A 22,975-nucleotide genomic window follows, 5' to 3' on the forward strand; every position below is an offset into this window, starting at 1 on the left:
AGTAGAAATCCCATATATCGGTAGAAACAATGTATTGTTAAGTAAACAATGAGTGATTTTAAATCAAATCACGGAAGGAAATAGAATTAAATCAGCATTTACCGTGTAATTATAATAAAAACATGAAATATAAAGAAATGCTTATTGACAATAAAATTTGACACCCTCACCGGCAACTACATAAAAAACACAATCTTGCCTAAAAATAAAACCGTAAACATTTCCAAAATGTCAAAGTTCTTCCAATTTCTGTGTTACGCTTCTACATTCTTCGTTCAGGTTTAGGAGATTGAAATTTTCAATAGCACAGATGCCGACAAGGACCTCAATGCAAAGTAATACATACATATTATACCTGTAGGGAATTGCTAAATTCGACGCCACTGTGTTTGTAATAGATAACGAAGCTGGCAAGCTCGGTGCCATTTCCTGCTTTATGTGAATATCTGGTGATCTTCTTCCAATATGCCTCTCCGAACTAGATCTCTCTTGATGTTCTTCTTCCTGAAAGAGATATTAGTCACAACACGATTATACATTATATAATTCCACTCTAATGGCTCATCGTTTTTTTTTTTTTAATTTTACAAACAACTAATCAATGCTTTGATGTGCTTTTTTTTCAACAAAGTTACCTACACAGATAATCACATATTAATATGACCGTAGATAATACATTGCCATTGGTCACCCTGCGTGTACGCCAGAATCATGCTACATTGGAATGAAATTTGTTTTTATTACGTGACATCATCCAATTTTGTGAAAATTTGCCTCAATACTTAATGTCTAAGCACACAAATTAAAAGAGCTGCTCATACTAATCCGAAAATGATGGTCGACCTTGAAAAAAAAGCTGTTATTGCTACACAAAAATTAACATATCCGCATTATCATAGGTTTTATAGATTAGTTATGTGGCTGTATGTGACTGTGAATGTACTGCTATGAATTGGTTTCCATAAAAAATTAAGCCTGGTCATGTGACTAGCTTGAGAAACTGAACACAGTTGGATGTCACTATATGATCTGTTTAATGAATTACTCATCCAAGTCTGAAAAATAATGCAATCATATGGAAATTTGGGGTAATGACAGGAAAACATCAAGATTCTATTTCAGTAATTAGTATACTATAACAAGTACTATGGAGTAGGAAATAAAAAGCCTCAGACAACATTCTAGTCAAATTCATCTTGATGTTTCCACCTCATTGAAATTAAAACAAACCGCCAGAATCCATTGTCGTTTTATATTGATTCATTTCACTTACAAGGTTGTTCGTGGAATAATAAACAACCACTTTCAGTGTGAACTTGATCTGTCTGATTATGAAATAAGCGACACCAAGCCCCACATACAGCCATATCATAGCAGATATAAATCCATAATTCATGTATTCAGATTTTGCATGATCACTGAACTGTATGTACCCCCATTGGATAACAGAATCAGACCACGTTTTTCACAGACTCTCCTTTAATTTAACGAGAATTGCAGATCAGATTTCATACTTCACTTCCCACTCAATTATAGCACACCTCAAGAAGAGCGAAGTCACAATACGAAGCGACGGGGCAGGAATACACCTTTAAAGACCTCAATACAGTTAACAATTATTTCCTCCCATTCAGGTCTGATTAGCCCAATAATTATCATGCAGCACGACAATCGGGGAGAACACTATCAGCTAATAATATATGGTGATGAGACAAGATTAAGCCATCTTAAATTCCCCCTATAGTGGTATTTCATCAATTTGTCAGGTGATATCAATATAAATCAAACTACATGGGTCATCAGCTAAGAGTACTATGCAACCTCTCTTCTCACTGGTAGATAATAGTCACATGGTGGCTGTTAGTGGGGTTTAAACCAATTACAGATGTTTTTATAAAGAGTAGATGACTTTCCATTGATCCCTAGGGGTTGTATCTATAAATCAATGTTTCCGTTGACTAAGCAGACTCCTTCTAAAATTCAATTTAATAAAATATTTATTTTTTTAAGGTAGACATTTCTTACTATATTTTTGTGAGGTGAACTTGCAATAAATGAGATGGATGTGTATAGAAATAATAATAACACAGATTAAATTAAATTATACATGAAATATGAAACAGAAATCTGTAAAACCATTTATTTTCACTGACATTTAATTCACTATTTTGTGCATATTCACTGCATTTTAGGATTAAGAATTTGCTAGCGAAACAACGAGTTTCTATTCTATTTTTGATTTATCAGTGAAAATAGCAAAATTGAAAATCATTGAAAAATAATTGATGTATTTGCAGTATTTGTTTCAATTTGGGACATGCATCAAAAAATAATGTATACAATAAAATATTGTAAATGCTTATTTAGTCTAGGTTTTAATTTCGCTCTTTTCGCTGATAAATGAATCAGCAAAATTAAATCCACGTCATATAATATAACCAATATAATTATCGGTATTTGTTTCCATGGAAAATTTGTGAACTTAAAATCCTGTTAATATGCTCAAAATATCAAAAAGGTGAAATTAAATGCCAGTGAAAATAAATGATTTTACAGTACCAGTACACTAAGACGAAAAATCAATCAAAATATTTCTAATTTTAAATATTTACAACTTGTTGACAATAACTAATACCAAATGTTTTTCATTTTCACTTACCCTTCTTTCTCCGTACCCATGCGAGTTGGCATTTTGGGTTGGTGCTATGGTCACCACAGGGGGAGTACTGGTTGGTAGAACTAAAGGCGGTGGTTGAACGGGTTTATTGACAGCTGCATGGGCTGCGGGTGTCGATGAAGCACTGTGGCTGCTACTGGCTGGGGATACTGCAGGTGAGGCTTCTTCCTTGCCTGTAGTGAAAAATAGAGTGTGTGGTTAGGGACTGGCAGCGGACAAACCTAACTGTCTTATTTAGAGACGTCAGAGGTACCGGTATACGTGTTTGGGTATGCAAATACACCGCTACACAAAATCGAAGGAGATCTCTTGTACTGCGCTCTATAGCATGGGTTACGACCTTCGCATGTTTAACTCCGCAGAGACACGCTAGAGGTCGACTGGCCTTTGACGTGATTGTACTTTCAGCTCATGCTCCATCTGATTCTCATTCTGACAACACACAGTAAGGGTTTATGTGCGTCTTTTATATTATTTCCCCCGAGAAGTGCTTGTTACTTCATCCATTCACCGACTCGTTTGCAGCTTTCACACTTAATCGCAGTACCCGCTTTTACAACTAAATGACACTTTGCAGTAAGACAGGATCAGAGGTGATGACATTTAGTGTGGTTTCCCAACTCAAGCAAGGGCCAAGAAAAGGAGGGAATATTTTCACGAATTCAATCATATCATGTTGTAACGCAGTTGACTGAATTTCAATGGTGCGAGTAAACAGCTTGACCCTTGACTGACGATAAGAGAATTGTACACAAGGACACCATTCTTTTCTTTTCTTTTTTATTCTTTCTTTCTTTTGTAACTGAGCTGGAATATCCACGGAAAAGGGGTGGGACGAGAAAAGTAAAAAGCACATTTTGTGATTCTAAAATTCTAATACAAATAAATAATGAATAGAAACAATTTACACAGCAATAGCTAAAATTGAAATAGCTATAATTGGGGGTTTTTCATATTTTTAGAACCGAAAAAAACATGTAGCTAAACCGGAGTTTGGCACATTTCTAAAAATTACACGATGATAAATATATTCTCCAAGTGCTGTGAATTTTCTCTAAAATTGACAGCAATTCAGCTGCCATCTAAATTCATTTCTGCAAATGATGGTATTTATAAAATGATGATCATCCCAGGAATAAATTTAATGTTATACAATTTTCCTACCTATTGGGTCAATTGCTTGCTTGGCCAATTTTCGCAGTGCGGCTGCAAAGCTAGAAGTCCGTGTAGCAGACATTGCATTGGCCGTATTTCCACTTGTCACAGTAACAGTGCTGGCAGAATTGCTGAAGGGTGTTACAGTTGCCGTAGTCCTATTTGGCTTATTAGCACCGGATGATACCATAGTAAGGGGGGGTGGTTTAACACCATGGGATACCCCTGCAATATAATGAAAAAAATATATATAAATACAAGCAAACATGTATGTACCTGGTACATCCATTAACACCAAAGGATTTTCTGAACAGTCATAAATTACCTGAATTACCATGGGCAGGATATACTACACTGAGAACTTTAAATTAGGCTAGACCACAATGTGATAAGATCAAACGAAGTGTGATCCCAACAGAATCAATGCTGGCATAAAGTTATACCGTGTCATGGCAAGCAAAACCATGGATATGCGAGGAAAGTACAAGAATTTACATGTGAATGGGACCGAAAACCCATCATGCGAACACACTATGTATTGACCAACATTCCTTAACACATCGGTTTCCAAGTATAAATCACTGCATCGAACAATCTGCCACTGAACGTCTAAGCTTCAACTTGATTACACAATCAAAATAAATCATGCAAATGAGGCAAGCACGAAGAACAAGCTGCGGTTAAACTGACAGTAATGAGACATCGCTTTAACAATCATGAGGACGGCAAAGCAAAAGAGCTTGGATATTGCTTCAAATCGGTAGATAATATGATGTACGATGTAGGCATTATAAATAAAGAACAAGCGTGACCCCGGGTGATCTGCGTTGATAGCTGTCGTGACCCCCAGAGGTAAATGCTATTAAAGTTTCAGCAATTTGACTACTGAGACTCGGCATGTCTTCACATACAAAGTAATTGTCTCTCTGCTCTTGCTGATTAAATGAAGCAATTTTTTTTTTCCCACAACCATTATATATATAAAATTAAAAAAAATGTCCAGCAATCAAAGATTAAACAAAATGTTTTGAATTCCAACTGAGAGTCTAGACTCTAATGTTACATTATAGGGGAGTTCGCTTTCATAGTTGACTGTACATGAATGAGAGTATACAATGCATTAGTAATGCTATAGTTACTTTTGTGACACTATTACACACCCTCACACTAGAGGTCACGCATTCAACCAGTCACCTGTACCCCCCTTCACTTTTAATTCCCATGTTAATGATTTCCACTTAAAGTGAACTATCATCTTGGTAAACGTACTTGTAAATGTATTACCCCCCGACTGCTTCCCAAGATGTCAAGCATCTAGATAATAAAAAATCTAAAAGTTTATCGTCACTACCCATTCCTGGGAAGAAACATTGCAGAAGTGACAAGATTAATAATAACAGATCACTAATAAAAGCGACAGTTTTGTTTTTTTCGTTTTCTTCTCAGTTACTCGCATTGTGTATGGGATCAGCCAAGCGTTGAGTGTGGCTACAAGTTGGTCTGTTACTGCCAGCAAGGTTGACCTAACAGCGTGACTTGCTTTATATAACACTACATGGGTCAGCAGTAAAAATAAATAACTAGGTTAGGAACGAGCAGGCAAGCTGATTGCCAACGATTACTTTGAATAGCAGTGTATAGGCGTGTAACCATTTGGTGATGTACATATTTGGTCTGGTGTCATACTCCAAGCTGACCCTAGAAATCTACATATACTACCTGAAATTACTGTGAATAACCAATGTATGTATGCACTCTTAACTAAACATTCTAGCCAGCATTACAGGTAATTCAATACTAAGAAAACAAACCAACATGAAGTGGATCTTCCTGTTTACAGTCTGCTCCATAAACTAAAATAACAGTGCTTGGCTAATAAAATCGGTTACAGCAACCACGAAACAATAAAACATGTATCAGTTTTGTCATCACTATGACCAGTATCTCATTAAATAAAATGTCACGAGCGCACATCAGACGCCTAAGCAACGCATAAATTGTTCGTGTGTCGTCATAGCTTTATATTCCGTAACCTCTAATTTTTATACAACCTGTTGGATTTGAAATAAGCTACCTACCCTCTAAAAACAATGGTGTCACCCAAATTGTTCATTACCATACACCAGGTTTATTCCACTTACAAAGGTATGGAGGTGGAAAGGGGGTATAGAATAAATTGCCACAGTTCAGAACACTGCGGGTATCGAAGTGGATTGGCGACCTCAGGTCATCATCGGCAATATGGCATGCAAAATACACTATACAGTATATTAGGTTATAAATCTTTGTGACATGCGAATTAATTTGTTTTTTGTGTGCTGTTTTTTTTTTTTTTAAATATTTTTGCCGGCATACATGTACGATATAATCAAACAAGAGTGTCTGTGGCTACTGGCATGACCCTTCTAAGCAAGCGCTCAAAACAAAAGCTTTTTTAGTGGTTGTACAACGGAAATATGCTGGCGGGTGTAAATGTAAATCCTGCTCACTCACGTTACCCACCCTCATTAAAATGGGTTTTAATTAACCGACTACAATGCCATCCAACATATGGTGAATGGAAAATACATATTCTGGTTAAAACCATAACGAGTCAGTCAGAAATAAACAAACGTAAATATTCATGGTGTGAAAAAATAATCTACAATTAAACACTAATTATTATGATTTTTAGTCAATGAAATGGAAAATTTACTTCTAATAGATAAAATTATGATGCTGGCAATGGAAGGAAAACACTATAAATTATAAAGATCTCCCGCAACCAAGTCTGTGTTTACATGCTTCTTTCCACCATTTTGGATTAACACTAAATAGAGGAGTCCCTACAAATGCTAACATAATAGTGTATACGCTTAAAGAGCCTAGCAGTATGGTACAATTTAACCCATTCATCGATTAGATTAACCAGATTTTCTCTACCCTTTTCAAGCTCATTACTGGGTATTAAGTGGCACATGTTACAGCACAATAGCCCACACAGTTCAACAGCTGTGGTTATCTATAGGTTTTTCTTTTTAAGTGAAGACAAACAGGGTCTCTTCACACTTTGGCTACATTATTGCATATGAGCTATTTTAATCCACAATTCACAGCTACTGTTTACTGCAATAGAACTTCAGTAGATCTCTTTGTGTTTTATTGACGACCTCCCCCCCTGCCCAAAAACAAAACAATTTGCACTGAAGCATGCACTCTGACCTGTTTGAAACACTAACAATCATGAAAACATTACAAGCTCATTTACACAGCAGATCACCTTATTTTTAGTATCATTTATTTCCATTTATTAGGTCGTATCACAGTAGACACTCTGCTAAAAAAGGCACCACCTGGTTGGCTTAGAATATTGAATTGAATTGTTGTTTTTTAAAGGAGGCATAGAAATTATGCATATGGTCGTTTTTTTTAATTTTCCATTAGTGGATTAGATGGCACCCGACAAAGATGCGTATGAATTATTTACGGCATGTGCTGCGGTGGCGGCGACCACGTATACTATTAGCACCAAACAATGAGAATACACGTAGTATGTGGTGATAGTAGAAGGGCAGTAGTTTGGAAAACATTGTAACCGAGTAATGAAAAACACCCGATTGATATGAATGAATCGGATCTTCCACTTTGCATAATGAAATACACACAGTGTAGGATACGACCTGCTCCAGCATGTAAACCTGCTGCCATGTTCAGACAATATTCAGACTGTTTACCTTTGTTGAATCGAGTGGTCACCTCCCTTGTGCTGGTCATAGCCGATAGTATACCGGACTGGAATGTAAAATCCTTTGTCTGTGCTACAATAAGGCTAACAGGTTACCAAGCTTGCCCTCACAAATCGCACACTATAGTGTAAAGCAGCTTTCAGGATTTCTCACACGCCATCTTGCAATGTTAATTCCGAGATCCAGTCAGGTTTAGGTGTAGGAAAAATCAATACCCAGGTACAGTCACAACAGTAGACTAAGAATAAAGCAGTCCACCGTGAGGTAAGCCTTACTTCCTTAAACTCAACTCAATACAATGTAAAAGACAGGTCAAACCCGCACCTATTAGCCAGCCTCAGGCAGAGATTCCATTATACCCATAGGGGGGATCAATAGGCATAACGATGGGCAAACATATGTATGCTAACAATCAGTCAAATTACCCATCATATATTCATGTTCCCCCTCTATAACAATTGAATAAAAAGGAACAGTCCAAAATAACTATGAAAAATGTTGAGGGTGAGTGGGGGTTGGGAGATTGTGACACTACCCTGATCTGTAGGATAAACACCGATAGAAACTAGCTAGAAGTGTATACAGTAGTGCACCTGCCCCTATTCATAGCTTGACAATGGTTCAATAGTACGGTGGAGCTGTACATTGCCACAGTGAAATACCCACTATAAGTCATGTTATGACCTCAGTTATTGATGCCAACAAAAGGTCCAGGCAGATGGTGGCGGAGTGCCAACACAGGGTATACAAACACCCTGTTAACGAGACAGGGATGATATAATCAATACACCAAGGAACACTAACTGAAATTAGATCAAACATGTTGAAATGCAGCTGGGGAAGAAAGCCACAATCGAACACACGATCCAAGAAACGGACAATTCATAATCAATTCTGAGTGAGAAAAAGTTGGTGTGTGCCCACCCTATTCAGACAATCATTTGTCGTTTTCACTGATCACATGGTATGTAATGTGCCTTTGTTTGTTCCACTCAATTGCCAGTTCACACTTAGTATGCCCTCATCAGTTGGAGGTGACAATTGGACTTTTTTCAACAGAGGGTGAAATTCTGGAAATCAATAATGGCCAATCAAGAGACAGCTTACATCAATGAGCTGTTGCCACTTGATTTTTATATAAATCACAATTTTTCAGGATTAATCATTATGTTGAATTTTTCTCTGGAGTTTATCCTCATTGCAAACAATATATGGTGTGTTTTATCGTAATTGTCCATTGTTTCACAATTTACTAATTCATGTGAAATTTACACAAGTGCTTAAAATAAACCTTATGTTTGCCGATTCACCATCCAGTGAAAAATGACACAATTGTTCGTTGTTTATTTTCTCTACAGTTCCACTTTATCAACAAATATTTAATGAAAAGCCCCTCTGGCAGGATGGTTTTATTTTAAAAATGGGAACACATCATCAATGGTTGGTACATTCAGGTGTGATTAGACCATTTTCCGTTCACTGCGAGAATCACGCGTTATGCGTGAAATCGAACGTAAAAACAGGACAAACAAAGGTCATAGCATCATAGTGGCGTCAAACATCGCGTGGGATTCGACAAACGGGAAAGTATTTTGGGGGACATTTCCATGCTTAATAATGTGCTGTACACATTTGATGATAGGCAATTTCGATTAAGTGAGGGTATTCGGAAGCAATATTCCTCTGTCGAAGATCGGCCGGTCGATGTGAGCTACGAAATAAAGAAATTCGAGTTGAAAATCAAATCGTTCGATTTTTACAGCAGGCGTTCAACGCGCGTCTTTCATGCATCTCACGAGATCTCGCAATTGTACGGAAAATCACCTATTGGCCTCCGCCCACCCAAAAGCTAACACATTCATGAGGGCTCCTTGTATGTACTTAGTGAGTACTATTTGTGAAACCATGGTCAAACAAATGGTGAAAAATACATGAACTAATATCACACTTGAAACAGTACCCTGGGTTGCTTGCTGGACAACTTTTTCATGCTGTACATTTGGAATCTCTAGAGATTAGGCACTGTAAATGTAATTGCCAACATGGGAACTACTGCTTGTTATCAGTATATATAATAAAAAAAAATAATGTAGTTATGTGTCAACTGTAGACAATACTCTAAGAAACAGGAAATTTGCATTCTGTTATCATTCCTTTTGCTTTTATATTGAGGTCTAATTTGGACTATTGCGTGAAATATTTGAATTTCTAAATGTACACGCATTGCAAGATATACGTACTTCTGTAAAGTACTTTTTTTTTTGCTGCAAAAATAAAATTCAGTGGAAATATACATTTTTTTTTTATGTTTTACATTCAACTCGTCATAAATTTGTGAAAATAAACTTTATACAAAACAGCCAATTTGTCATTTCAGCAAAAATTCATTTCAGCTAAAATAAAGTATTTTACAGTAATTGATTTTCATACAATACATATTCCTGTTCATGCTTGGGAACTTTTTTTAGTGTTCAATTATTTCAAAATAGTTCAGAATCCCACTTAAAATAACCTTTTCACCACTAGTTCCCTCTTTCCATCACAAATTCACAAAATAGTCCTGTTTATGGTCTGTACTTTCCTTCAGAAGATTGTGACAAAAATAGCCAAATTTTTTCGAGTAAAAAATGAAAAATGACTCAAATTTTGTTTGTTGGCTCCAAAATTGTGGTTCATTTCCAGAAATATTGAAGAATGTGAAAAACAAATTAAGAAAAATTTGGGTGGGAAATTCTGGTGGTGAAAAGGTTCAGAATGATCCCAAAATGCAACTTTGAAATGCCAACACTAGAGGGCTCCCTGATAAATTACAAAAAGAATTAAAATAATTTTCAGATTATGAAAATAAATTTGATACGATACAATACAATTATTAAAATTACAAATTTACGGAGACTGGAGTTTAATTATTGGACAACCCCCCCCCCCCTCCTCTATTCATTACACTAGGTCAGTAAACTAGGTATCTGCTTGATGGAATAACGAGATAACTTCACAAACGACTGATGATAATACTAATTCGAGTGCCAGTGCGTGTGTGCCTACCAATGTTATTTCAGCGGCACAATCTTGTGAAAGTTCAGGAGTGTCACAGTGTTGCTTGGCAACAAGGCCATGTGGCATGTTTTTAAATACAACCGGCTACTGTGCACTGTCAAGATTTCATATCCAGAGTCAACAATACTAGCAGGTGTTTGGTGACGAAACGCACGTCTGGCCAGCCATGACCTTTTTTTTTTCTATCACCATACACAGAACTCCCCAAACTCTTGAATGCTTTGTTTAAAAAAAAAAAAAAACTTGTTTGAATGAAAATATCAATGTTTGCATTAAAGTACAATGCAAGGCAGGATTGTGTGGAAAATCCTCAGACAAACAGCGACATTAAGCACGTACGCAAACAACCAATACTAACTGGCTCGGCATTTCATTTTAAAGCAATTTAAGTTTTCATACTCATCACTTGTGAATAATGCACGAGCCGCCATTGTTATTGATGACGCTTCCCATTATTGGAAGGAAATTGATGTGTATGATGGCAGAGCCAGTGACCTCCCGCAATGAAAGATTGGGTTGCTAAGGAAAATCTATTAAGTACTCATTACATTTGAGGTGGCTGGGTGTCATAGGTCGGAAGATTGCGAGAGACCGGGTCATGATAACGTGCGTTCCGCCTGTGTATCGTGACAGTGATGTTGATTCAGAAAACACTCAAAAGCGAGTAATTTGGCATTCATGCATAACAGACGAAATTCTGATAACGCTGTGCATGATAAATATTTTTTTATAATGATACTAAAATGCACATCTGCATCACTGAGCATGGATGGAAACTGTTGTCATAGCAACATATATATATTAATCTACCTTCATATTTTACATGCTTGGGTACTCGCCTCATATTAAACTATACTTTATTTTTTACCTTTGTCCTCATGATTTTTTTTTTTTTTATGTCCTGTACTCTGGGAATGATTGCCTGTCACTTTAAGCAAATGCAATTAGAGCATCCGATGACAATCCAATTTGAGAACACAGCTTTACCAATTACAAAGGTATGAAGACATGCTATGGTTATAATTGACCTTCCATTACTAGTGAAATCTGCTTATAGCATCACTGGCATGTCCACTGGGAGGACGGTGGGGGTTAGCAATAAGAGGCCATTTTGGGGACGACCATAATGGAGTTGACCATGAGAATCTCAAGGAGAAAGAGAAATGATGAATGAATTGTGAAGTTAAAAAAAATTTAACTTTTATTTCACAGAATAATGTTATTGTAAATTTGTTTGATTTTCTCTATGAAATTATTTTTTTAAATTTTATAATTTTTCCTGTAGAATTTTTCTTCAAATTGTAAAATCTATCCCCACCACTAACAGTGGTCAATCCCTATTTTCTTATACATTGAATTGTGCTGGCACCAGTCCAGCAGGAGTGCAAGCAGTGCAACAGATATAGTGAGATGGGATAAGGGTGATTGCCAGGAAGTGTATTCTAGTGAAATAGCTGGAAATCCTAATTATTGTTTTAATGGCAGCTATAAATACAGTAATTTCATAAAATACATGACTAAACACGGTCCTGTGTTATCGCTACATAGTGGCAGTATTGTCAACCCAAAACTACTAAAATAATTTCCCAGTTCTGACATCAAACACTCGTTTTGCAGACAACACAAATCCACAGAAAATGACAACAATATGACAAAAAAGTCTGACTGCTCCATCTTTTATTTCAGCAAAACTGCCTAATTCACCTGCCTCGCATAAATTTGAGCAAAAATTAGTGAAAAGAGCAGGTGAAAATTTTGCAAATTTCCTGGCAGAGGAAGTACACAGCTATTTGCTTCCCTCTGTTGTCGGGTCAGGCAATCAGTAAATAAAAGTGTCAACTGATGACGTTGGGACACACTGCAGCACCAGTGTACCTGACCAAAATGCGCAAAATAACTTCCTGGAAATCTCGAGAGGGAAAGTTATCAATAATTCATCCACATGGCGAGTCCTTTGTGTGGCGATAAGAGAAAATCCTTTCGATCGGTATATTGAATAACCAGTTTGATATATCTACTATACTTCATAAATTTGTAATGGGGGTAATACAGCTCTGTTGCTGTAATCTTTTGAAAGCAACCCTTCCCTCACTCTTACAGTGTTATGCATATCCACTCCAGCAACGACCCCCAAATACAAAACATGTCTACTCTCAGATTGAGCCAATTAAGTCAATATAAACTGATCATAATAATTGAAAATGATGCATATACCAATAATGACACTTTAATCTTGTGCACTGGAGGAGAGAAATAACTCACAGATACAGGAAATGCACAACTCATTTACATAAATTTGTATGATGGGTAACCTTTGCATAATCAAAATGGAATTATGCTAGAACCAACTGTAGGGCTATAAATAAGAAGTGTCAGCACACACAACACAGACACTAACAGTTAATTTAGTAAATTCTGCTTTTATATTGATTTAAAATGATTATCGTCATTTTTTTTTTTTAATCTCATCACCATGATTATCATTTTCGTTTTTACAAACTTGTGTGCTATTGTACTAAATGAGATCAAAGGAAATATTAATTGTGTTGCGTAGAGGAGAGGGAAATGGTGATTTGCAAATTATTAAAATTGAATTTTGATAGAAAAAGATAGTCAACAAGAATAAATTGTCATGAAAATCAAATATTATGAGTATAAGTTGAGTGTTCATGAGGGCAAAAAAAAAAAATAAATAAATCAACCTGGTGTGTGCTATCATATGTTTGTGATTAAAACAATATCCCTACTCTGTCTTAATTCCTAATTTGTACTACCACACACAAACACGCAGCACATACTTGTGGGACTCACGGTAATCCATAACCTGACGGATTTGTTTTAACTGTTTTAATTATTCTCTGTATCACGTAAACTATCAGTTAACAATTGCATCGACTGTATGTGAGTTGTGGTTGTCGAACATCCATATTAGCGTGACACTACTATCAATTAGCACGCCAACACGAACTGATTTGTAAGCAAAGATCATCGCAACTTTATCTCTTCAATATCATAAGGTCTTCGAGAAGTTTATATTTACCACAATGTTTTACAAGGGGGAGGTTTAACCTTTCATTTACTATAAAATTATAACATTACAGCTGATAGGTGAGGGTTCAGATAAAGCCAAGAATTTCACTCTCAATTATTTGACATTACGACAGGATTATTTGCAGGGAAAATATAAATTGCAAACAGATTAATGTTATAATTGGGAACATTATACCAAGATGTTATCAGGTGGTTTCACATTAGCTCAAAAGAAAAAAATACTCATATTTCATCACGAGTGTGTTCTTTATCTGTCAGAATTTTAGATAAAATGAAAAAAAAAAAAAAAAATTAATAAAAACTTAAAATAAAGGCACATATATGAAAAATGACAGCCCTCATTTATTTTGGAAAAAAGATTAATCATCATTCTTTTTTTTGGAAGGAGGAGGGGGGGTTACGCAATTTATGAATAAATATACCGGTAACAGGGAAAGTAGAAACATTTTAAACATGGTAAAACTACAATCTGGTTTTTGTTAATGATTACAAGTAGACTGTATACTACCATGACAACAAGACACACAAAAATTATCTATCAATCACCATAAAAACTCATTGCTCAATTTCCAATCTTTCCAAACAAGGTTTATCCTATTGGCTTTCCTCATAAGAAACCTCAAGATGGTGTGTCTATGTCCTTTTAAACAGCACCTCTCTCTCTCTAATTGACTCCGTCCGATGGGAAACGAAAAATTTATCATTTTTAACTGAGTACTGGGCACTTAATGGATGACCGGCCTCCGGATTAAAGCACATAATGAGATCTGTTTGACATCCTATGCTTTTTTTCACCTTTATTGCCAATTCAACATAATAACGTCACTCAAAGAACAGCGAGCCATTCAAATTAACATGATATAAGATTTTGAATAAATTCCAGACTAAGTGAGAAAAAAGAACGCATAGATGAATCAATACCCCTGGCTCCCAAGTCGACAACGATTTTTAGTTTCCCCGACATGTATTCTCTTCTGTATATTATTATTTTTTGTGACGTTCCTGAGAGAATCAATAGACAATTCTCACACTACAATGTCTGTTCCATTAATCGTTGATACTGTGGTAGATGGTAGAAAAATAGCAGGCAAGCAAAAACAAAACGTCTCAACACTTCTTGCTACAAGAATAACTCATTAAATGAATGACCTACATTAAGAGTGAAATAAGCGGTAATTAAACATCAATCAATATATTGCACAGTGGTATCACCTCATCCTCCACTGCTCCCCCCAGGCAATCAATGTACCGGCCACTCCCCCACCACAAAATACAAACTCCCATTTTTTTTTTTTTTTATACATGTATTTTCATTAAATGAATAAAAATCATTACAGAACCTGTGAAAAGCCCCTGTCAATAGATACAATAATGCTGTGTGAATACGGTACATAGAAATATTAGAGGTCGCACTGTCTGCTTTAAGAGTAAAGAAAGGAACCCAGCTAAGTAACGGCCTCCTTACTATCTGTTAAATTCAAAGAAATACATAGACTATGAGAGAGTTGAGTTGTCTTTTAATAGATAAGCGTTTTTACAAAGTAAGCAATAAATACAAGTAAATACAATTCCAGTGAATTTAGTCAGCAATTAAAGGGTAAATATACAGGATAATTTATTTCACTCAAAATATGCCTTTTCCGAGAATCCCAAATGAATGGAAGAACAAAATAAAATGCCTATCAAGTCAGATCTCGTTTCGCTTATTACAATAAAGAAAATGTAATGCGATATCATAGTTGAGAGGAAAGAAACATCACCTAGGGGAACAAAATCATTTAACTACCATTTAAATATGGATATAAAAATACAGTTAACATCAAGAGAGCGTAGGTAGGGTAAGTAAAAAAAAGTGCAGAAGGGGTGGTGGGAGTATTATTGTCAAATTTAATGGGAATGGTTTCAGTGTCCTTTTAATAAAAAAAGGAGTCAAATACCATCTTTGGGATTTCTGGTATTTAAAGGGAAATGAACAAAATATGGAAGAAAAAAAATGAAAATTGTAGGCAGCTGTTGGATGGATAGACAATATGGACTTCTAAATTAAGAATAAATATAAAACAAAAAGAGAGGGTCAGAGTTTGTATTAATTGCAATGTCTACTACCCTCACATTTATCATCACTCTTAAACATTCTAAATTTACGAGTCACAAAAAAAAAATTAAAAAAAATAACACACACCGATGGAAAGAGTGGTACTGGTAATATGCCACACGACTGCCGACAATAAAGCTCATCCAACTCTACACAGCGTTATGTCAAACATTTCAAAGGACTGGCAATAACCGCCTTTGTATGGATAAAGTCACTAATATTGACACAAAAATGACATGATTTCATTACGAGGTCTGCATACATTATGCAAACTGAATGAGTAATGTTGTTAACAGTGTCGCTATATCAGCATCATGGGATTATCGAACAAAATTGACGGGCTCGTGTCTACACGGGGAGCCGATGTGCGAGAGAAAATGAGAGAGAAAAAAAAACATTCGATAATTAATTAGGAGGAGCAAGGAATCAGTCAATACGAAAATGCTGTAGCAGACAGATAGTGCAGATAACGACAATGAAAGACTGTAAAAATAAAAACATGGACACATAAACATGTAAATTGAGTGTTATTGGGGCTGGGTATTATCCCATCACGACGCCATCATAGGACAATAAAACATCAATAAAATAAATGGCATTCAGAACGCTGGAGCACACACAGGAAACAGATTAACAGCACCGTGACCACACCACTATACACGGACTAATCAGGCCGCCTCGGTGAAAACGACCCCTATAGGCGATTTAATATCCTGACTACCTAGACATTTGTTTTGCCTGGGAACAGGATAGCAAAATATCAGAAGCTGTTGATGATATCATCATTATATAGAGTGACTCTGAGAAAAAAATATTGTATATTGTAAGCCATTTTGAAAGTCCAATATCAGCACAACGCCATCATCACCTACTCTAAAATACACACAGATGAAATTGATAACAATTTCATAATTCTGAAGGAAAGGAGATACCAATTGAATTGAATTAAAAAAATATATATTCTGATTTACCTGGAGCCATAAATGGTGGAATGAATGTGAACGGTAATCCGGTGGCTGGGTTGTATATTCCGCCATTATTCATTGTTATCCTGCTGTGCATGAGTCTTGTCAGCACGTTATTACATATGTACGTATTGCAATTGCCGTTCATATAATACACACACTGCTCTCCTTATGTGCACCTCAACGCTCTACACATTATCAATACTTGTTTCAATTGAATCTCTTTTTCACTGTCTATTTAAATGCCGAGGCTAGGGCAGCCTAATGAAGCCTACGCATGCGGATGGGACTAAGCTACAGCGCTGCTGTTAGGGGAGATGACCTCAACTATTTGAATCATACCCTTCACAATTCTCCAGTCATGCACACGCATATCAGCATCGGTGGTGTTTGGTCAGTTTGGAATCCTAGATCAAAGCCAAGACAAGACGCCTGGGTGACTATGTTATCACATGATCTGATCATGCAGTTTCTCAGCTCACAAGCTGCGTCTCCTGTCTGAGAATGGTTGCTCCCGTCCATGGCAATCAAGCCTAAACCAACAGGCAGATGCTTTCTTTCCCATGAGACAATACAGCAAGATTGGCATGCTCCCCTAATCACATATTGTATAATACACCACACTACACAAATTGATCTCAACTTAGCACCCAGACCCATTACATGCCATCGATCATCCCACTGAATGGACGGAGAAATACATGGGAGAAAAAAAAAAACAACAAACAAAAAGTCATCTCTTGCGAAAAATATAACAAACCTCTTTGCATGTATCGCCTAACACCTACAGAATTTGACAAGCATTTAGCCGATGTTTACGCTATCAGCAAGCAGAAATATCCGCTTTAGTGTTATACATGATCAGATGAGCAGCTGCATGCCGTACGTATTAAACAGGAATGCCTACTATTCGCTTTACGAATACAGTTTGGTTTCTTTCTCATTTTTTTTTTTATCTTTGTATGCGTGCTCAAAGTCATGTTTACTTGGAGCTATTTCAATGGCCAAATCAAGATCAATTATTTGAATAATACATCGTGGATGGAGTGCCCCATGATGTTATGCCATGTGACCTTAAAATATGAATATTCATAATCAGCACATTCTATTTGCAAAAAAAGGTAGGGCAGGTAACAATCAATTGGGCACAACCTTTCAAAATCTATTTCATGTCTTCAGGGAGCTAACTGAAGCGCAAACTCGTGACTTGAAAAACAACAAACAGATTATGTTTTTAAATAAAATAAAACTGAGTACAAAGCCAAGTTTTTTGGTAACCACACTGATGACTCCATTTACACCCTCATGAAGAAATGAACTCACCACATCATGGTATTAATTTTACATTAATAATTCAATGAGAGGATCAAGGTTATTAAATATAGCAATATTTTACAAATACCATTTTGTTTCTGGCCTTTCTTTCACTGCTTTTTTCACCTAAAACGGTATTTTCGAGGAAGACAATTTCGACGTCAAATTTTTTGTTCTTCTTAACAATAAATATTAGGGAAAAAAGTATTTAACCAATTAATTTAAATAATAATGAATTAATTACTCAATTTGTTCTTTTATGAAGTGAAATCAAATGAAATCAAAAGGTGTTAATGTATAGAAATGTACAAATTACATTAACCATTATTTCAGTAAATATTGGACTGAGATATACAAATTTGTGCCTGGGATATGCCAATAACAGTACAGTCTTCTCCGTCATTGGATGGTTTGTTTTTATTGTGTGCACAATTGATTGCAGAATCAATATAACTTTAAGCTGCGTTAATATAGCAGTTCATATAAGTACTGAAAGCGACCAATGGACATTTATTTGTACTATGAGCTACATTCCTCTTTTATCATGTTGAGTAGCAAGCTGTGCTAATGCGTTCCGCTGCACTCTGACCCCTTAAACAAATTAAATAATTTGTCATACATCTGCTATGCTACAAGTTTTCATCTCTAGCCAATTAAAGCAAGCGACTACTGCAGATTCCCGATAGAACTGATACTTCAAGCAAAGGCAATGCTTGTTGACCTGCCTGACTGACTGACTGGCACCACTCACTTGTACAAACCAGGAAATGAATGTCTAATCTGACGGTCATCGTAAGGCTGTTCATTCACAACGGTCGGGCTTTGCACATCAATTATCAAAGCACTCCAAATAATACACAAGATATGCAAATTGGAACGCATTAAAATTTAGGGTAATACAAGATACGTTATTTGCGTTCATGTCACAATTAAAAACATATATCATTTTCAGTGAAGCAGGTGCAGATAGTGTATTTACATACTTGTTGCATTCACTCTGTACATGCCCAGGTTTTCCTGTCAGTTTTATAAATCACATTCAACACCATAATTTTTCCTTCACCAAAATTATGGTCCAACATTTTGTATATTCAATTTTTTTTAGAATTTGTTGTTACTTCATGATCTAGTGGACTTAATCACCCACTGGATACAGATAACAGCTTGAAAAATAATGGAAAGATTTTGTGAATGGTGACCACTTCAATGGTTGTCAGGAATCTACCACTTTGAGAAGGGGTTTCGGGGGGAGGGGGCTCTCAAATGTATTTTAATCCTAATTTAATTTTATCATAGTTTGTTTTAATCCTCTTTAAATCAGCAGGGAACGCAACCAACTGTTTTTGAAAACTTTATCAGAATTAAAGTAACTTAATAAAAAAATGACCTCCACAACTGAAAAATATAAATAGATTTATCTGAAAGTATTAAGTCTAGGATTGTATTGTTATGAGATGAACTACAAAAAAATTTGTCTAGAGAACTCGTTTAGCTGCTAATCCACAACATTAGTTACACGAGTCATGAAATAACATTAAACACGACTTTTAGCTAGCATGTTATTTTTAGCTGTAATTTCGCTAATTCAAGATGTAGCTAATTTCCCAGCAAGTATATTCTCACACTGTTCGTTATGTTTCTTGTACTTGAAATGACGGAAAAAAAAAATGAATATGTATAATAGAATAATATCCTAGGACCTGACGCGACCTTTCAGCGACACATTCATTTACTTTTACAAGTATTACATGATTAAAATAATAATATGACTTGAATATTATTGCTCAACTAATGATGCAAATATGGTATAACTGCAGGGGAAGAGGGAGAGTTTTCTTTTAATTTGATTAAAAACTCATCCGCAAGACGATAAACTAGTGTCGTATAGGTGACTGCTTTGTAACAAGGTAGAGAAGTTGGACGGGGGAAGGTTATATAATTACGAGGATTGAACCACTGGATGTGAATAAAATCAATGAGTAACGGTTAGTATGTTTACTACAGGAGGCTGCAATAATCAGCATAGAATGACCCGAGACCCAGGGACAGCGAACTCATTTGAATCAAATCAACATATCGACAACACCTGCACAGAAAGGTTAATCCTTGAATCAAACACAACTGTAACATCGGCTATTATACTGCATGCCTCAGATCATGGAGTCAGGAGCGGTCAGAGGTCACCATCTGTCAGCAAATCCCGCAAGCAACAGCTTAACTGTATTAGGATCAGAGCAACAATAAATGGCTGGCGTTGGCTGTTATATTCGAACGTACACGCGATTAAAACACCAGGTTTAAAAAAAAGATTTGATTTAAAACAGTGGAACATTTTTATTCAAGTTTGTTACATATTTCAAGAGTTTTTTTATTTTGAAATACATTTTTTAAATAAAAACAAATATGATATTATATTTTATTTTATTTTAAGTTAGCTATAACATATATGGATACGTTATTACAGAATTCATTTGCAGTGATTCTGGATTTTCAAATTCATTTTTTTCTTGATGTGAAAAGTATGGCTAGCATTAATCAAATCCCGCAAGGCATAGATGGTTTTCATATCAACAATACAAGTATGCAAATGAGGTCTTAAAAGGTCAACTAGGGATTTATTCTATTTTGCACATACCCGGCAATAACATGACATTGTCATTTTAAATACATAATACATCACAGAAAAAAAAAAACAGTTTGGGATAATGAAAATTAAAATATAATGCATCAACTTAGAAATTACAGGGTAGAAAATGTATAATCTATGCAGCATTCACAAAGTGTATCACAGAAATGTATTTATTTAATGAACAGAGGGGTTTATATAAATATGGAGAGGTTTATAATGGAAAGACGCCCTCTTGAGTTCATGTAGAGAGAGATTACACAACTTTTATGCCAAGATAAAAATTATAAAGTTTCTAGTAGATTTATAAGAATTTTATAAAAAAAAAAAAAATAGTTCTTCTATTTTGAATTTCCATTAAGATTTAATTTTATGTTTTCCAGAAATTTTGACAGAACCTTAAAAAAATAAATATATAATAAGCATAAACAAACATTTTTACTAGTATTTGCATTTCCACTGTTGCTGGCAAACTCTAAAAAAATACAAGGCATGAGCGGATTGGATAAAAGGTTAGGTATTATGGTTGGGCAGCCAATGTCAGGCAATCTTGTATTAATTTTTCTTTTTGCAGAATGGGTGGTGACAATTGCTCACCATGTACACGGCACAGTCTAATTGGTATTACACAACGTAATGCAATTTTATTCAAGCAACACAAGATTTTTGCAATCAATATTATTTTGATATACTCAACAACATAACAGGTATTATGATACTGCGGTTGAGATTACTATTAATTTTGAGAAGCACACACAAGAAAATTTGACACTTTCCTTTTCCATATTAAACTTTAAGTAGTAAAGTATTAATATACAAGTTTCTAGTCCTTTTAATATTTTAATACATGAACAGAAAAGTCAGAAAATCGAAAATTCTGCAGCGTATGAAAATGTTTTTATTGTTAGTATGTTGGAATAAGATTTTGAATTACGCTTACAAAGTAAAGTCATTTATTAATACAAATGCAATTTTAAAATTTTAAAACACCCTGTTTAGTCCTTCTGAGATTCTGTATGTTAGATATGTACACGTGACGACAGATTAAAAGATGTGCTATGGAAAACTCAAAAACCTGCAGGATAAGTCTTGACAAGCGAAGTATAGAATTTCAGTTAGCACTCAATGTTCATTGTTAGCGGCAAATTGTCGGCAACAGCAATCTCTGATGTCGATTCTAGGATGCAAGACCTTTGAACTTCCATCTAACATAAAAGCATCTGTAAGCTGATACGCACGGTATTACCGTGGCGATGTCCTCTTTTCCCCCACCTCAGAGAGATTTCAATCTGTTATCTGAATGCCATGATGGCGGTTACTATTTTGTAGACATCTTCAAAGATCACGTGCATCTTTCCCAGAAAACCAAATGCTGCCCTAAGGCCAGTCTTTAAAAAACATCATTCTTCATGATTTTTTGCGTTAATATAATCCAGATAATGAAAAGTAGAAAAGCAGATTTCATTTCTTTCAAGTGCATGATGGTCATGCTATTCAGTTTTTTCTATCTGGCAGCTTTATAGAGTGATAATTCTTGATAAATAATGACAAGTTTTAATTTCTATAAGAGAGCAGCAATGTCTAGACGGAAATCAGAATCAAATTTGCAGATTTGCTCGCATTTGTAAAACACAAATTGTACAATAATTCAATCTGGAAGATATTTCTATCATATTGTTCATCTCTATTACGCTAAGCAGTCAACAGGTAGGTATTATACAGTTAAGCCCTCTAGGCTAATGAAAATGAACATGTACATAAACTATAGATTGTTTTCATTACTCCTATAGGTTATGTGCAACACTTGTGTGTCCCCCTAGGTTCATGCTTCAGCACAGAGACGTGTTTTCCCCGAATCATCTAAATTAAGCATTTCATAAGAGACATAACAAATATATTTCACCCCCAAAGTACCAGGATGTGTGACCTTTAGGAATTTATGCATGAGAACTAACACATACCGGTATGTGGTAAGTCAGGGGGAAAAATAATTTTCACAGGATTATCTCTGGGTGATGCATCTTATCTACTGAATAAAATACCAAATATAACAAAATTTCAGGTGAAAAATGAAAATAAAGTATACGAATTTGTTGGAAGCAGGTAACACAACAAATAATCATTTTATACGAACGGACAATAAAACATCGTTCAATTGAAGCACAGTTAGCGAGCTAATAGCAGGAAAGAATACCAAAATAACAGCAGTGATCAGCCCCGTCAGATTGACAAACACAACATGTGGTTAACCTTGGCACACCGCAGGCTTTATCTACTATTGACGTCGCCATATATGTTTATATAATGGCA

At 35.6% G+C, this 22,975-nt stretch overlaps 1 protein-coding gene across 5 annotated transcripts in view; it reads right to left on the reverse strand.

Moving 5' to 3' along the window:
* Nucleotides 1-22,975, reverse strand: part of LOC100377779 (genetic suppressor element 1-like) — a 61,089-nt gene that overhangs the window by 16,876 nt on the left and 21,238 nt on the right. For 2 of the 5 annotated variants that reach the window (XM_085500265.1, XM_085500267.1), the window contains exons 3-5: nt 3,842-4,057; nt 2,660-2,850; nt 347-504 (exon numbers count right to left, since the gene is read on the reverse strand). In XM_085500265.1, the coding sequence (XP_085356391.1) occupies nt 347-504; nt 2,660-2,850; nt 3,842-4,057 (565 nt within the window). Of the gene's footprint in view, nt 1-346; nt 505-2,659; nt 2,851-3,841; nt 4,058-7,545; nt 7,852-16,731; nt 16,932-22,975 lie in introns of those variants that run through there. The other 3 variants (XM_085500268.1, XM_085500269.1, XM_085500266.1) reach the window with 3 other exon arrangements.

Source organism: Saccoglossus kowalevskii, chromosome 6 (assembly GCF_978046115.1).
Source record: "Saccoglossus kowalevskii chromosome 6, keSacKowa6.1, whole genome shotgun sequence".
NCBI classification, from domain to species: Eukaryota; Metazoa; Hemichordata; class Enteropneusta; family Harrimaniidae; genus Saccoglossus; species Saccoglossus kowalevskii.